This window comes from Pelodiscus sinensis, chromosome 11, assembly GCF_049634645.1.
Source record: "Pelodiscus sinensis isolate JC-2024 chromosome 11, ASM4963464v1, whole genome shotgun sequence".
NCBI classification, from domain to species: Eukaryota; Metazoa; Chordata; order Testudines; family Trionychidae; genus Pelodiscus; species Pelodiscus sinensis.
The window spans coordinates 18,632,940-18,651,005 of NC_134721.1; the positions used below are offsets into that span (position 1 = coordinate 18,632,940).

Below are 18,066 nucleotides of genomic sequence, written 5' to 3' on the forward strand. Positions count from 1 at the left end.
ACCATCTTCCGAATTCTCTCCCCACAGTTATGCAGTATTGAGAAGCTGACCACCATCCACCTACAAAAAAATCAGTAGCGTTGGTGACCATCCAATTGAAAGCTCTAGGGTCAGTAGTAACCCTATATGCCAATAAGCATTTGAGTAATCTAGAGGTGACATATTGGTCATGTTCCTCCTCCTCTTTCCCCAGATTTTGTTGGTCTTCTACTGAATGTCCTCGCACACAGACGGAGCATGCTCCATAACACTGCTGAAGCCAGCTACTTTCACTGTGCCCTCCTGCCCTGCATCAGCAGGCATGGATAGTCTCTGGATTTTCCCTTTATATAGCGTATAAAATGATCATCTGCCAGTGTAGAGCTTGGAGTAGTTTTATTTGTAACATCTTACTTAAGCTAACCAAAACTCATTAACATCTCACCCAAGTGCTGTTTGCCATTCTTGAGGCTTATAAGCTGCAGTTTTGGGTTGTACAATGCTATAGACTTGCTTCTGACTCCTGGTTTATAATGGCTGGTAGCCACCTGACTGTTGGCAGCTGCTTTGTACGATTGCTCAGCAATAAGAGTCAAGTCCCCTGACATACTCTGTTCTTCTTGTAGCCTTTTACCTGAAAGTGCCTCCTACAGGAATATTTTACCCTAGAACATTTAGGAGCTCTTATGCTCAAGTGAAAAGAAACCATTACTGAAAAAATACTAGACCTGCCAGCTTTCCACAAGATGAGAATACACAGATTCAATAACCTCAAGGAATTCATTTGCTTGTTAGTATTTACTATCTCTCTAACTCTAAAAGGCCTTTCTCTGAAGGTAGACATTGGCTGCAAAGGATGAAAACCTCTTGATGAAAACCTAGCATGGTGGGGGTAGAAAACTGCCTTTTCATTTAGGGTGGTTTTGTCTCCTCTCAATGCTTTAACAAGCTGTTTGAATTAAAGGGACCAGGTCATGGAACTTGGAATTTTGTTGTACTTCAGATTTATGGTGCCTTTAGTGAACACTGTTAAATAAGGTCCTGATTCAACTCCCAACTAAGTTATCTGGAGTTGGATGACAACCATAGACAGGTAGTTGGTTTCTGCACTGTCGGAGGCTTTCAAAAATAGGGTATGTCTACACTACAGAGTTAGTTCGAACTAACGGATGTTAGTTCGAACTAACTTTCATAGGTGCTACACTAGCGCTCCGCTAGTTCGAACTTAATTCGAACTAGCGGAGCGCTTAGTTCGAACTAGGAAAACCTCATTTTACGAGGATGGGCTTCTAATGCACTACTCACTAGCAGGGTCAGTATTCAAAACTGTTGTGACCGTGCACAGGGGTGTAGCAACTGGTCTGTTTAGAACTAAGCAATTAGAAGGGATCTGAAGCTAAAGATTAAGGGACTGACTCTCAGCTCAGAACTCTTTTGTTACCAGATATGCTTGTATTGGATAAACAGCTTTTTGGGGGCGGGGAAAAATCTCTTGGCAACTAAACCATGTTGGTTAGAATGGTTTAGGTAGACGAGAACGTCTGTGGATTTTTAATTTTATTTTTTATGCTAGGATCGCGCTTCAAAAGGAAGTCCATTTAAAATAGAAGCTGCATAGGTTCATATAATTATACAGGTTTATCCAGATCTATCAGTTGGACAAGCTAACTTCCCCTCACCTTCTAGTACTTAGATGACTTTGAGTCAGGTGTATTGGGATGCGTACAAGAATGTGGCCTAAAAGCTAGTTCACCAGAGTGCTGCCCAGAAGACCTGGATTGAAGAACTAGTACTACCACTGGCCAGCCTGGTGGTGTTGGGTAATTTGATATTTTACAAATGGGAATTATAATAATTGTGTAAAGTGCTGTGACTCCTATCAATGGAACATGTTCCATAAGAGCTACATATAATGTGTTAAAGATAGTATTTCCATTCCTGGTCACAATGAAGATGTCCAAGCGGAGATGAAAATATCAGGTTGGCTGATTTCTAAGTCAGTGGTGCTCAGTGTGGTCCATGATGGTCTTACAGGTAGGCTGCAGGCTTGGGGCTTGCCCCTTCCTCCCCCACCATCATGAAGTGAGAGTAGCAGCACTGGCTACCTACTGTGTGGTGCGGGGGAGGGGGACTAAGCCTCACAGGCCGGATCCAGCTTGTGGGGGAAGAAAGCAGCTCTGTGTGCTGTCGGTCACCTTCCCCCAACTGGGGAAAGAGCAGCAGAGCGAACGGCTCACCTGGAGGCTTTCCCTGCTGCGCTCATTGGTCAAAATCGATGGGGGCAGGGGAGGATGATGGACAGCACCTGGGAGCAACGGGGGCCATGGAGCCAGGTAAGCATCCCTCATGCCCAGATCCTGCAACCTCCTCCCACCTGTATCCTACCTCCCACCCACCACCCTCAGCCCACTCCTGCACCCAACCTCCCAGCCAGACCCCTCCAGGACTCGTTTTGTCATCATGGGTGGTTGTCTGGTGGTCTGCATTGAGTGGGGTGGGCCATGGGCCAAAAAGTTTGAGAACCACTGCTCTAAGTATTTATGCAGCTAGTTAGGGGAAAAAATGAAAAGAACAAAATCCAACATTTCGTTATTTTCCTGCCTCTTATCCAAATTTTATTTAAACTTTTGACCAGCTCTGCCTTTGAAACCTCAGAACTTAGCTTCCAGAAGTTCAGCCTACCTCTTATTTTCTTCTGAACATGTTCATCCATTTTTTTCTCTAAAACTATGAAGCACACAGTTAGTATTTCTGTGTAGGAACCACTTTGAGAATGTTGATCTCTTCCTTCTCCTTCCATCAGGCTATACAGTACATGGAGCTAATTCCAAAGGATATGCAACCAGTAGCCGGCACGGAAGGGGCATACTATCGTCGCAGGCAGCTGATGAGGCAGCTCCCCATCTACGACCAGGACTCTTTCCACTGTCGTGGCCTGGCTGACAGTGAACTAAAGCTTATGGAAGATTTTGTAAAGAAATATAAAAGCGATGCTCTTGGAGTTGGTGAAGTTGCACTTCCTGGCCAAGGTGGCAGTGCTAAAGAGGAAGGGAAGCAGCAAAACACAAATGCAGCTACAAGTAAGCCATCTGTTGCAACCAATGGAGCCCTGAGTGATGCATCAACAGGAGTGGAATATGTAAGTGCTTGAAAACCATGATGATGTTGTGGGGGCTGGTAGTGTTGCATGGTGACGTGTTCTCATTGCCTGAACAACTTACAGATGCATTCGATGTTAGACCAACTCTGCTCTCATTCAAAGTAGAGTTCACCCACTATTGATTTGTGTCTTAAAATCCTATTATCCAAAGTCAGAAGCTGACTACCTAAATTTAAGCACATGGAAAAAGCAGCCTGGTTTTCATTAACAGCAGCTCCCACTGTGTTCAGTGGGAGTTATGGGTTCTCAGCACTTCTAAAAATCAGATACAAGCTGTCTCAAGTTGGGCATGAGAAAACAAGGCGCACACACAGTTAGTGGCTTTATTTTACTATGCCTATAAATTACTGAATAACTCAATTAGGTCTTCAACACAAATAAAAACAACTTCAGTAATAGCAGGTAGTGTTTTACCTGAATGTAACACTTTGAACATGTAATGGAGGTTCTCTGTGCTGAAGTTACAGGAGCAGTTATTTTTAGTTAATATTTCAGAAGTTTGATTTTAGTACATCTGGAATACATCATGTTATATATGTGCACAGCTGGGACTGAAATGCTTTTCCAAAAGGATCCAGATTCTTTACTAGTCTTTTATCCTTGGAGAATATAAATCTAATGCAACAAAGTTGAAAAGGTGTCTTAGGTGGTCAGTGTGACCATTCCAGGAAATACTGTCATAAAGTGTATTCATTGAGCTGGAAACTTATTTTGTGCTAATACTTGCCAAGATCATTTCAGTGATTGATTTTAAAACTGAAAAACTAATGTGTGACTTTTAAGACGATTATTGTCTTGTAATTATTATACTGAGATGGTAACATGTCAAGTGCAGTCACTTTTCATTCCATATCAAGTGTAAACCTCCTTATTAACTTTCACTTTTTATCCATGTCCAGTGGTTATGTAACTAGTCTTTAGAGTCTGGGAATACAGCAGGGATTTTTGAATATTGCAGCAAAACTTCAACCTGGGTGAAGAATCGCAAACCAAAAAATATACCATCCAAAAAAGGAAGGCTTCCATTAAATTCCTTTATAAAAATCCTCTTGGCACAGAGGGCTTTAGACTGGAAGTTTGTCATTCCAAGCAAATACATAACACTGATATTCTTCTTAGAACTTTTTTTCTGTAGATTCCTGCTGAAAACTGAAATTGTCTCCAAATCAGCACAAACATAGCTCTTGTAATTAACATATAATGTAGCTGAACTGCAAGGCAGCACTTTGCTATACCAAAGAGTAACTGCACATTTCCCAGTCTAACAGGAGCACCTATTTTAGTATGATTTGATTGTTGCAATTAACAGAGCTGAAATGGTATGAGGCGATAGGACATCAGGAAGCTGAATATGTTAGTGTGTTAAATGTTTATATTGGCTTTCCTAGAACTGCCCAGGAAGTAATCCTGTTGAAGAAACACAGGCAATGGGTTTGATTCTCTAGCCTTGCTGTGAAAACTGGTAGCATTTTACATCCACGTCATACACGTGTAAATCAGCAAGGAAAGTAGGATAAGGCCAGATAGAGATCAAGGCTGAGATTCCTGCAACACCAATCCTAAGTGATGTACTTAAGGCGCTGCTTCCTGAGAGTTGCATGGTGATGTTTACTTGTTTCCTGAGCCTCTGTCAGTGCCTTGTTTGCACGTATCCTAGAGTGCTCCCTCTTCCTGTCCACACCAACTCCCTGTCCCCTTAGTTTCACAGACAGTCACACTAAGTACTAGGTATGCTCTGTATTTTTCTTGCCTCTAAAAGTAGCATGGGAGGAGGCTGTGCAACGAAGCCATAAAGCTGCACTTTGATTCCACTAAGCTTCTCATACTCCAGTGACATTACGCTAGTCACACAGGTAAGAGTTGGGCCTTAAGAGTTGGGAACAATGTTCCCTCTAAGCTGCATGTCCCCTCCCTACCAGCTCCTCAGGGAGCTGCTGCTGTAGCTGAGGAAGAAATACAGAAGACTTCCGATAATCCGGAACCTATGGGACCTAGGTGGTGCCAGATTATCAGATATGCCGGACTATCAGGAGGTACTATAAGCTGGTTTTTTATTTATACTATATAGATATATAGTATACATTATATACTGTATATAAAATGTTCTTAACCCTTTTTTATTGTACATACTGTAATGTTAGTTTTTTAAGCCTTTTTGCTCAGTTCAGCTGCTGCCGCTGTTACCTTGTGACTCATTTTTTGCCGAAGCTCCCTCACTAGGCTCTTGCCATTTTGATGCCGGACTAGCAGGAGTGCCGGACTATTGGATGCCAGACTATTGGAGTTTTACTGTACCCCTCTCCTAGCCAGGCAGCTCCCTGCCTGGAGCACTAAGACCCTGGCTGGGCAGAGCTCATTAAGCAGCTGTAGGGCCGTGCTACCATGCAGCTTACATGGAACCTTGGCTGGGAATTGCAAAGCAAGCTTGTGGTTTTACCAGGGGTTCCCCCATTTGCTTGTAGTACCCCAGCAGAAATTTGTCTTTATGCCAGGTTCCCATTAAATCGTGCACAATTCCCCGATCAATCTTCAACTCCAGAAAAGGAGGCAGCTATGCACTGGGCTGTAATTCAGATCTTTCCATTTGTCCAGACTAAGATGTATATTGGTATTTTATTCCTTGAAGAGGCAGGCCAGATATTTAAAATGCTGTAAATTTACAGCAATCTTCTCCTAAACAATAAGCCTAAATATGGCAACATCTTCATGGCATGGACTGACTTATGTTTGGTCTGTGGGATCTCACCTCTTCTCTCCTCCTTACCACTGCTTTTGCAAGGAGGCTTCAGTCAAATGTAGTGAGCCATCTTCATGCCATCTGAAGCTGACCTCAGAATGGAGAGTGTTTAATCTTGGCATTATCCAGAGAGTAAAGTATATTTGCCAGTGTCTGAACACCAGGGGAGCAAGACAGCTTCCTTGGACCCCTGGGCATGGGATGTGGTGGGGAGGGAGGCAGTGGAGGGCCAAGTCAGCCAGCCCTAAGCACTACCAGGACTGTCATACTGCCCCTTCCCCAGACTGTAGCACCAGAGCCCTGGGCACTTTTGAATTGTTGGCCCTTGTGGCAAAGAGGGTAGTTACCCCCTTCCACCCTCCCATGCCACTCCCTCCCCCCATCAGTGGGCCTGCTGGGCTCCCATAATAGAGGATCGTGAGGTCGCAATTTCCAGCCACTAAAGGATACAAGTGCCGAGGGTGAGGGAGGAGGCCCATCTTGGAACTTAGCAGGGTTGCAAAATGTGAAATGCTAGGGTATACTGTTGGATTTTCCCAACACTGAGTTCTACAGCATTTTGCTTGTCTTCTATTACAGCTCCAACTAAGAGGGTATGGACTCAGTTCTATCCCAGTGGGAAGGTTTGCATGAATTTCAGCAGCAGAGTGGCACCCTGGTCTAACACAAACTCATTTTGCTGTCAAAGAATCACGTAGAAGTAGAGGACAAAAACCTTGTGCCAGACTGGCTCCTAGCTTTGTGTTGTGACAACAGTCGCTCTACATGGGGCCGTTCCAGTTTGTGTGTCTGTGGCTATTTGAGTTCCCTGTGACAAGTTCCTTTCATGTTAATTGCATGTATCAAGTGGCGAATACTAACCTTGACACTGGTGTTGCACACTCAGGCAGCTGTTTTCTATTGGAATCCAACTGTAGAAAGCAAAACTTATTAGATCAGTGTAATTTTCTCCCTAAGAAAGGGAGCTGATCTCAAACCATTCTGGCTGCCCTTTTTTTCTCCCTATGAGGGAGGGGTTCCATAACTATCATGGGACTGCGCTCCTTCCCTCCTGTTAGCCAAACTAGTTTTCTGTCAGGCAGAAATCAGAATATTTCTGACCCACCCAGTCTCCAGAAATGTTCCAGTACTGCAGCCAGCATGCTGGAATTAAACGAACCAGAGAGCTAAGCAGTCAATCAAAATTAGCCACAGTTCCAAATACTCAGAGGCCAGCAGACATCTATTAAATATTCAGTGGAAGCACAGACCTTCTTTTTTTTTATTAAAACAGCTTTGACTGTGGAAACTTCCCTTGTAAGTGAGATTTGAGCATGACTGGCTCTTTTGAGAGGTCAGGTTGGAAACCATTCAGTTCGGAGGGGGTAGCATTCAGTTACCCCAGGTGGTAGTCAGCAAATGAAATATTCACTCCTCCCCAGAGAAATGGAGCTGTAAGGCAAGAATGCCTTATTATGATCACTCCTAAAATGTGCGAGTGCCATTTACCACAAGGAATAATAAGCAGGAATATTACTGTACAATGCTTTTTGATGGTTAGTGAAGACTGAATAACGGCCATAAGATGGAACAGACACACACGTGTTTGTGTTGGCAAGAAACATGAGCTTGAACCCAGTGAGAGAGTTTACTCATTTAATATTGCGGTTTGAGTCAGTTGGATATTAAAAAAAAAAAAAAAACCAGCAGAGTTGGGTTGGGTCAGTTCTTAGAGGCCGCCTCCTATGGGGCAGTAAGCAAGTTGTAGGTTGCTGCTGAATACGGTGGTGAATTCACTAGATAGCCTGCTCCTCCCTGAGCTGGGACAGAGCCAGTGACCCCAGACAGACCTAGATAGAGCCCTGCAAATCCACAGATATCTACAGCTCATTTCTGCAGCTCTGGATGAGGATATGGATACAAATTTTGTATCTAGAACCCTGCAAATTGGTGGATATCCATAGGTATCTGCATCTGCAGATGCAATGTGGATATCCGCAGCTTGCTTCTTGTGGCTACAAACTTTGTATCTATATCTGCATCCATATGTGTGGAGGGATCTAGATACAGATGGTCCCAGGGAAGTTTCCAATGGCCAAATGGTCTCTAAAACCATGCCCTGACATTTAAACAACCCATCGGTGGTGGTGGTGGTGGTGGTTGGTGTTTGTATTTTGGCTAGAACATCAAACTTAGACTCTCTGTACTTGTGCAAAATAACGAACACAAAAACAAACTAAATGATGATTCTCCCTGTCACTTTCGAGTGCAGAAGTTATGCTTCAGTTTCCTTTTTATACACAGTCTGGCTGATGCAAAACATGTTTGCTACTCCGGAGATGGATGACTGTCTCACTATCTATTGGTGTGTTAGGACCCTTCAGGATTAAAGGCATTGAGAAATGTAACCACCGTGTGTGTGTGTGTGTGTGTGTGTGTGTGTGTGTGTGTGTGTGTGTGTGTGTGTGTGTGTGTGTGTGTGTTCAAGTCAGGCCTTATTTATGTGGCCTCATGTTTCTAACATCTTTCTCCCTGCCTAAGATGGGGCAGAGCACAATATTTGAACTCTGCAACACAATGGGCATGTTCCCAGGAGTGTTGCCCATACAAGCGCCTTTAAAGCTGTAAAGGGGCAGTTAACGTCATTCAGCTCCACAGTAATTTGTAGATATTGCACAACAGCAGAACATCCTGGGGTTGGGATGTGGTTCCGCTTTGAGATTTTTTTCTATTGTTAGAATGTGAAACCGAGTAAATCCACGTCCGCTGAAGCTGGGGAGGGGTACAGTTTATACCAGTGGTCTCCAACCTTTTTATACCCAAGATCACTTTTTAAGTCTCAGAACAGGTGAAGATCTACTGCCCCGCCCCTTCCTTGAAGCCCCGCCTACATTACATGAGGAAATCTAATGTAAATGTACTGCGCAGGTGTGCAGTTCAGAGGGCTCAAGAGCTACTCTTAGAGCCCCTGAGATCTACCAGTAGATCGTGATCTATTGGTTGGTGACCACGGGTTTATACAACCCCCTGGAGGAAAGAAATTGTAGAGCTTGGATTTTGTTACATTTCCACCACCTTTTCTATAGTTTAGGACTTCATTGTTCATGCCCTTGTGAAATGTGACCCTTCAGAAGCCTGTCTCAAACTGAAGCCCGGAATGGTTCACTCCTTAATCTGAACGTTGGAACAAGAAAGTGTTCCTTAAGACGGCTTGTAACACGGGTTGATCCTCCTTGTCAAAATGAACAACGGGATCCTCTCCGGTACGAAGGGAAGGTGCAGTTGTAATAGAGGGGAATCAAACTTCAATGCTGTTTGGGTTCAAGCCCTTTCTTGCAGCTCTAACTAAGGAAAGCAGCAGCAGCGTGTTGTTGCAAGCCCACATGCTGGAAACGTTTGATGGTGGAAAAAACATATGAAGGGCAATGACCATACAGCAGAGAGTTCTGCTATAAAAGAGAAGACTCGTCTAGGCAGTCAAGGAATGTGCTCATCTGGAAATAGTATTTTCTGTACTTGAGCCCTGATGAAATCTGGTGGGCTCCCTTCTGTCAGGAATGAAGTTGGGGAAGGATGAATCTTCAGAAGAGAGATGATTATTGCTCCAATACTCTGCTTGGTTTGGTGGAGGTATTCTTGGCACAGTGCTCCCCTCCCCATCTTCTGATTGTGCCTGCATTTGGTTTCTCTAGGTCTTTGGAAGTAAAGTCAAATGTTACACAACTTAATATTTTTTTCTTATTCCTGTCCAAGTACTGCTTCCCCTGGAATATTGAGAACAAAATTGTTGTTTGCCGTAAATAGGCATTGGAGGTAGCTCGAATCGAGATTTCCTAATGTCTGATTACTCACAACTCTTGTAGCATTAAACTCTGAGAAACAGTTGGAAATTTACTTGGTGAAACAATTAATCAGGCAGAGCAATTTAAATCACAACACGTGTGAAACCTAAGTTGCTTAAGCAGTACATCTTGTTTTGATGAAACTTTAACCAGTGCTTCAAAGACTGCTGGTAGAAAATTGCCTTGCAGCCAAAGGCTGTGCTGGAAGAAATTCCAGCTGCCACTTAAAAAGCACTTCATTTGATGGCTGAGAAACTAAAATGCTGATCAAGTGCAGACTCAGCAGCTATAAGGCAGACTCTGTCCATCCAAAATTGTAAAATAGGAACATCAAAGGCAACCTGTCAGCCACAAAGTATGCTTTGGAGCTGTAGAAAACAGACTTTAAATATATTTTAAAAATGGTTATAGGATTTCCTATTGTGACCTATTTAAAAAAAAAAAAAACCTAGCCTTAATTGTAATTTGAGCTCTCTGATCTCCAAGTACCTGCAGCTTGCTTTCACTTCCCATCCTGTGTGGACATGTGGAACCTAGGCCAGGTCTATGCTGAGGAGAAAAAAATGACTTAGTCTTGTAGCTGGAGTTCTGTCTGTCATAGCTGGAGTCAACGTACTTAATCAAATTTCTGTGGCATCCCCCTTGCGGGAAGTTGACATGAGTTTCTCCTGTCAACTTCCTGTTATTCCTTGCAAACTCATTAATACCTGGGTCAATGGGAGCACTGTCAGGGATTAATTTAGTGGGTCCTTACTAGACTCGCTAAATCAAACCTTGGAAAAATCACTCTGGAGCATCGATCTCTGGGTAAGTGTAGATCTGCCCTGATTCTCTTGCATGGTGTAAATGAAGAGTAAAACGACAAGTCCATGGAATGTCACCTGTTTTAAAACCACTATGTGAACAGAGAACTATGCTTTTAAACTTTCAACGTCTGCATAAAATTACACTAGTTAAGAACTGCTGAATTTTTTGTTTTGTTTTGTTCAGTGTTAAAGCAGGTCATGTAAATGTAAAATCAAAACTGGTCAGCTTTATAGATTGGGAGAAATAATGAAGAGGACAAGTCACTGATATAGGCAGGACCAGATTAACTTTCGGGCCTGGGGCTATTAGATTGTTTTGGGGCCCACTAGCTCTAAACTGAGGGGTTCAGAGCAGGAGGGTGCTCTGGTTTGAGGCACAAAAATGGGTGCAGGAGGGAGTGATAGCTCCAGCTGGGGCGGGGGTTCTGCGGTGGGGTGGAAATGTTTGAGGTGCAGGAGGGGGCTGCAGGCTGGCATCAAGTGATTGGGAGTGAGGGAGGGGGCTGGGGTTGAAGAGTGACGTTCTGGGCAGTAGGGTTGCTAGAGTAGGGTTCAGGGTTGGGGGTGAGGTCCAGGAGGTAGATATGATGCAGGATTGGCCAGTGGGCTTGTGTATGGGGAGCTTCCCAGGGGGCAGCTCCTCTCGGGGGGGGGGGGGAGAGAGGAGGGAAGCAGATGGCTTAGAGTGGGCTGTGCTGCCCTGTAGGACAGAACCTTCCCCGGTGCACAAGGCAACACTGCTCCAGCCCAGGCAGTGTGCAGAACCATGTCGCTGCACACATACACGCACACCAGTTAGAGCCAGAACACAGGGATTTAGTGCCTGCTGCCCAGGCGAAGGGAGCCTCTTAAAAAGGTCTGGACTTCTGGCAGCCCAGAGATCATTTTGTGGGGGCTCCCCCCTACTTAGTCCAGGGCCCTGGGCTGTAGCCCCAAAAATCCTTTTTTTTTTTTTTTTTTAATTGAGCTCTGGATAGAGCCATTCAAATTGGTACATTGGAAACAAGCATAATCTGTTTCACGAAGGCCAAGTGTTACATTAACCCCTTAAGAGCAAAGATTGTAGGCTGTATTGAACTTTAAAGGAGAAGATCAAGAATCGACTTGAGTCTATAGGTACCTACATGAGGAACAGAAACTTTGATAAGAAGGCTCTTCAGTCTAGCTGACATATAACCCCTCCCCCTGGCTAGAAATTGGAGGAGGACTAATTGAGACTAGAAACAAGGTGCAAATCACTAACTGTGATGGTGACTATTATTTGAGCAGCAGATCAAGGGCCGTGGCAGATTCTCCCTCATGGGAAAGCTTTAAATAGAGATTGCATGTCTTTTTCTAGAAGACCTGCTGGAGTTCAAGCAGGAATTCATTCAGACAAGTCCTATGGCCCTGTTACGTGGCGATCAGATTAGATCATTGCAATGATACCTTGCAGCCTGTGTAACTGTTACATTAATCAACTCATTCTCATCAGCCAGTTACAGGATCAGATCTTTAGTCAGTGGAAAATTCATGTCACTCCATTGACTTCAGAGGAGCTGTGCCCACTTACCCCAGCTGAAGCACTGGCCCTTGTTTCTGATTGTGGGGTATCAAGTCTGTAATGCTTTCCATGGGTCAGCTTCTCAACACTGTCCGACAGGGATGTAAAATCCTGTTAATAGGTGAACTGGTTAAACATAACATTTAAACAGGCTGGAGCACCTCCCCTTTCTCTCTGTCTGTGTGTCTCTCACCTGGGCTTGGCCTGCCATGGATGAGGGTGCTTCAGCTGGGCTGGCAGTGGGCAGGGGCTGCTCTAGATGCCACTGCTTAACTGTAACTGGTAAGCCTCCTCCATTAAAGGAGAGGCTTATTGGTTAACCATTAAGATCCCTACTGCATGCTTAAGATCCTTGAGACTGGTTTCTAATTTCACTTCTGATATGTCTACACTACAGAGAGATCCCTGAAATTCTGCCGCATCCAGGGAACGTGTCTGCTCTTCTGAAGCTTTTTTTCAGAAGAGCAGATGTGCTTTTTTGGCACCCCTGTAAACCTCATTTTACAGGGAAGGGATGTTCCAGAAAAGGGTTTTTTCCGACATTTGGCCCATGTAGAAATGTACTGCAGTAAAAATGGACCTCTGCTCAGTTCTTCCACCTACTATGAGGATAAGGGGACAGTTTAAGCCCAAATGATGCAGAGCAAGCAATATATATATTGAACACTTTTTTATAAAAATTCCTACATGTTCTGCTGTTAAGTCACTGATAGATTTTAATCCTGCTTCAGGACATAAGCTGCTTATCTGACTAAGTCTGAGACCAGAAAGCATTCCTCTTGGTATATTATTGAATAATTAGCAGCATTCCTGTCTAAATATTGCTTCCCCTGGAATATTGAGATGCCCTCTGTGTGGGAGACAAGACTAACTCTTTCAGGCTATGTGGATTACTGTATTAGTCCACCATTGCGGTTATCTGTTTGATACTAGAATTTAAGATCCAAAATGCCATAAATCAAGAATTCCTTGTTTAAAAAAGCCACTAAAATATGCACAATTTCTAATCATGAGCGTGCCTCACGCTTTTTTCTGTGGGTTTGATTGCCACGTGAATTGCAGAAAGTATTCTTGTCCGGTAGAAGATACGAACTAGCTTGGCAGTCTTCCTCTCTGCTATCCCCACACAGTCCTCTATTCTCTATTCTAGTGCTGCGAGATCTGCAAAGAGGTGGTGCCTGCGGACTACCCTGTGGTGTATGTGGACCGAGCAGGCTACAATCGCCTGTGGCACCCAGCCTGTTTTGTGTGCTACAAGTGCTCTGAACCTCTGGTTGACCTGATCTACTTCTGGAAGAACGGCGCAGTTTGGTGTGGACGCCATTATTGCGAGAGCATAAGGCCGCGCTGTGCAGCTTGTGATGAGGTAGGGCCGGTTCCCTACTATGATTCTGCTAGTCTCCCATGCAGACAAGCTGTGTGGGATCCTATGCAAAGAGATAGGGAGGGCCTGTTCCACTTCTATGTTCCTCCATCTCTATATACTCAGGAAATTCTCTTCTAGCTGCATCCTGCTTATTGGTGGGATTCTTCCTCCCGGCACATGGATGCTTTTTGTGTGTGGAGGGGGGGAGGGGAAGGGGTGTGTGTTCATGCATACATGCACTTCTGAGGCTGTGTGGATCTGATCTTCCTAGGTGACTTTTGAGGCTCAAATACATGTGGAAGGTAGAGAATTTGTTCTCTGATGCTTCCTACTAGCTCTAGAAACGTCAAGGACAATAAACGTGGCTCGTGAGTTGGGGATGTGCAGTACAGGGCTACTAGAAGAATGAAGTCTCCATGCAGATGATAGTAAGGATTATGAACTGGAATCTTAATGAGATTCATATGCTGTTGCTTTTGTTGAAACTGGCAGTTGTGGTTTAAATACCTTAATTTTTCAGAGCTTCTCATAGGCCAGCAACTGAATCAGGATTAGATTTAAGATGAGGTTCGTGGCATAGGGCTGGGTTTCAGGTATGGAATTTACAGTGGAGAAAATGTTGTTCTGGCTGTATTGTATTTCTTGCCAACAAAGGCACAATCTTGCAACTTTCCACTATTTCCTGCCAAAATCTCCTCAGAAGGGCAACCAATCTTGTGAGACTTTGCTCATTTTAAAACCAGAAAAGAGGCTATATTTCTCCTTTGGTTTTGGGATCTGGACTAGAACCAAAGTCACTGGATAGACCCAGACTCTGATCCAGAGATTGAGTCTCAAATTTGAAGTGGTTCAAGTCTAAGATCCTAATTTAGGGCAATTTAACCATTAAGAAGCTTGGTCATAGAATATCTACTGGCTATTGTGGCTATTGAACGTGGTCTTTGTTAAAATGTCCTGGATAATGGTCTCATTGAAATGTAGTTGAGAACAATTTCATATTTTACCTTCATAGGACTTTCTTATCAACATATACAAATGGTGCAAAACTTTGAGAGATTTTTCTGATCCAAATTGTGCGTGTTTGTTTAAAAACAACTTAAGATGTTGAAGCTAACAGTATTTGCATTATAGAATTACAGTATTGTAGGGAAATAGTCATGCACTGAAGCATGATAAAGCACTGACATTGCTCCCTATTAGAAAAAGAGACCACTAAGGGGGGGATATGAAAGACGTCTAAAATCTAGGCAAGGTGGAGAAAGTGAATATAGGAATTTTTCTCCTTTCCATAACACAAGAACTCTACAGGTCACCAAATAAAATTGATAGCAGGTTTAAAGCAAACAAAAGGAAGTACTGTTTCTCACAGACAGTCAACCTGTGGAACTACTTGCCAGATGATTTGTGAAGGCCAAGACTAAAATAGGGTTAAAGTGCTAGATAGGATCATCAATGGCAATTAGCCAGGATGGGTAGAGGTGGTGACCCCAGCTTCTGAAAAACAGATGTTATGAATAGGTGAGAGGATGGATCACTTGATAACTTGTCCTGTTCATTCTCTGAGGCATCTGGCACTGGCCATTGTCAAGAAACAGAATACTGGGCTAGATGGACCTTTAGTCTGACATCAAGTATGATGGCTGTTATGTTTGTCACAAATGAGTAACTCATTTTGTGTTCATCCATACTCTTTGGGGGACAGTCATTTTCTAACTCCACTATCATGAATCTAGAGGTACTTCATTTTGCTTGGTGTGGATATACTGGATTTATATTAGCGTAACAAAGCTAAATTTCCCCTTTATTTGCCTCTAAAATCGATGGGATTTTTAGTTCTTCTTTTATGAAGCTGTAAATAATTGTGGTCTATGGACTTGGTTTAACAAACAAGAATAATCTCATACTCACTGTTTATGCAATCTCCTAAAACATCCTTTGTATCTAATGTCGACCAGTAAGCATGTTCATTTGGTTTTTTGTGCTCCAATTTGGCAATTGGAAGGGTGACTATTGCCATAGTTTTCCCTCATACAGAGGAATTAACAGGATTATCTGTTTTCCATCCACAGATAATATTCTCAGAGGACTACCAGCAAGTTGAAGGGCTGACCTGGCACAAGAAACACTTTACCTGTCTGGAGTGTGAGACGCTGCTTACTGGCAAATCGTTCAGTCTGGATAAAACCAAGCTTCTATGTACGACCTGCAGTAAAACCAAACATCCATGAACACCCAGTAGTTTGAGAATCTAAAGTCTGCTCTCTCAGATCCAAGCTAGAATTGGTGTAAATTGACAAATATGCAGAAGGGGATGGAGGAGGAGAATCTCTCCCTATTGGGCTCAATTTAGAGTCTGGTGGTTCACTGCCAGGCAGATAGAACCACTCTCCACCCCTCCTTAAATGGAACTGATTTTTTATTTTAAGGAAAATAACCCTTTTTTTGGAGGAAACAAAGGAAAATTCCCGTGCTAGGGGGAAGGAAGGAGATCTCTGTTCTCCTAATGGGAAAGAATTGCTCTAGCACATTGGTGTTAGTAATAACTGGGAGATGAAATACACTAGGCTACATCTTATAATTAGCCTATGACTAATATGAACCCAAGACATTCAGAAACATGCAGACTTTTGGTTCAACTGTAAGATCTTGATGAATCCTTTTTATAATGACATTTCATATGCCCTTTTTTTGGCATACTATACTTCCAGTTAATGAGTTTTAAAATACATGTATTCATAGAAAACTAGCAATTAGTAGCAAATCAATGGCTTCAGGGAATTAGATTAACCCCCACAATTATGTTGTGACCAGGAATAACATGTACATTGTGGAAATCAGCAGGCTTTTCCTTGTTGGTGTATAATGTCCCACCTTTTCACTATAATGTGGCATCTTAATTGTCCACAAGAATTTGATTGCCAGTAGGTTATTGCAGCCTTCCTATGCACCAGGCATATCTAAGTTGATGGCAGAATGGAGTGATAAGAGCAATTGACTAATCCCACTATTTAATTGGAGTTTAGAGAAGATGAAAAAATTCTGGAAATTCTAGACTTGTAGCCCCAAGAGTACAGGCTTTAACCTCATGCTCATCTTTGTGATCCCCTTTATCGTGTGTGAATTTCTGGGCAGAGGCATATTATTAATGGGATGGCCTCAAAAGTGGGACCCATTTGCATTTTTATAGCATTTGGACTTGGGTCTGGAAGTCTCACGGGAAAATAATTTTCTCAATTTGGTTCTTGCTGTGCCTGATATAACATTTTAATGCTCCTACCCAAGAAACCGAAAGGATTCTTAACTTCCAGACCCTTCTGATCCTATTATCAATTCCCTACAGCCATCAGATTCTTTTAACAGACGCAAAGAATATCCAGATGGTACACATGGTGTATAAGCCTAGTTTTCTATATTATTATACCCAAATTACTGACAAAACTGGAATATCGTTTGCAACAATATTTCCATGCTAGGTATGTTATGCTTGGGATTTCTGGCTAAACATTCTTCAAACTATAGAAGATGTCTTACTTGCAGACAAAGTGTAAGTGCATGCTGAGTGTGTGAACAATTTCTTTAATATGACTAGAAAATGAGGTGAATAGGCCTATGCATTTGAAAGCTGGAGGCACAAATCAGGTTCCTAGCTCTTCACCCCTTTATTATAGTCACAACAGTCTCAGTGTTTGTGTACCATATACCTGTTCCACATGAAATTGAAGTGTAATCAATCCTAACGTCACACTAGACAAAACATCTGCTACTATGAATGAATCCATAAAAGTCTGTATCTGATAATAGGGTAGGGAAAGGCTATATCCACACATGGAGGTCTGTGGGTACTCTTACAATACACACACTGAGGGTTTTGTTAAGAAGACCACTCACTTAGATGATATGTTATAATTGGTATTCCTGGACATTCTTGGACACTAAATATAAACCTTGACCTCCAGGACTGATGTGGTGGCATCAACAGTTCTGAAGTTGTGCTGATGGCAATAGTCATAGAAACAGTGAAAATGCATCATTTGTGGAGTACCTACAGTATACATATGACTGGGATTGCCTGTAGCTACTTTGTCTGACTCATCTCTGACTCAGTTACTTCTGACCTGGGTAGGACATAAATCATCTTAAAATGTGTTGTCTCCAAGTTATACTAGGAATTGTTAAGCTCTGTTTGAATAGCTTTGGATACAAGTAGACCATGGTTATTGAATGTTAGCAATATGTGAATGAAAAATAAATTTAGTTTTACTGCACCCTTTTTTTGATATCCTTTATAGTATCCTGAATTATTGCTGCCCAAAGTATGTGAACTTTCTTAATGACACTTCGAAAAAGAAAGGTAAAAGCACCCACTGCATGCAATCATTGGTAAAAATAACTTGACTCATATAGGGAATATGCTTTCAATAAAGAAATTAGAATCTAGACAGCATTTACTTTCTATTTGTTCACTCTCCAAAGTATGCCATGTTATAGTCAGATTTCATAAGAGGTAAATATAAAAAGAAAACTACAAATCACATGCAATGAGTCACTAAAACATTGAGTTTTTTAAATATAGTAAATATCATTGTTGCAGTGCATAGAGAGTACTTTGTTGTGATCTATCCCCTACCCAGAGAGTAATTGGTTTCTAATTTTG

At 42.6% G+C, this 18,066-nt stretch overlaps 1 protein-coding gene across 2 annotated transcripts in view; it reads left to right on the forward strand.

Annotated features, from left to right (window-relative positions):
• Positions 1 to 17,677, forward strand: part of LMCD1 (LIM and cysteine rich domains 1) — a 77,125-nt gene extending 59,448 nt beyond the window's left edge. Inside the window, exons 4-6 of one of the 2 annotated variants that reach the window (XM_006132806.4) lie at positions 2,783 to 3,118; positions 13,197 to 13,412; positions 15,482 to 17,677. In XM_006132806.4, the coding sequence (XP_006132868.2) occupies positions 2,783 to 3,118; positions 13,197 to 13,412; positions 15,482 to 15,640 (711 nt within the window). In that variant the 3' untranslated portion in view covers positions 15,641 to 17,677. The remainder of the gene's footprint in view (positions 1 to 2,782; positions 3,119 to 13,196; positions 13,413 to 15,481) is intronic. The other variant, XM_075938707.1, reaches the window with a different exon arrangement.
• Positions 17,678 to 18,066: the final 389 nt, after the last annotated feature.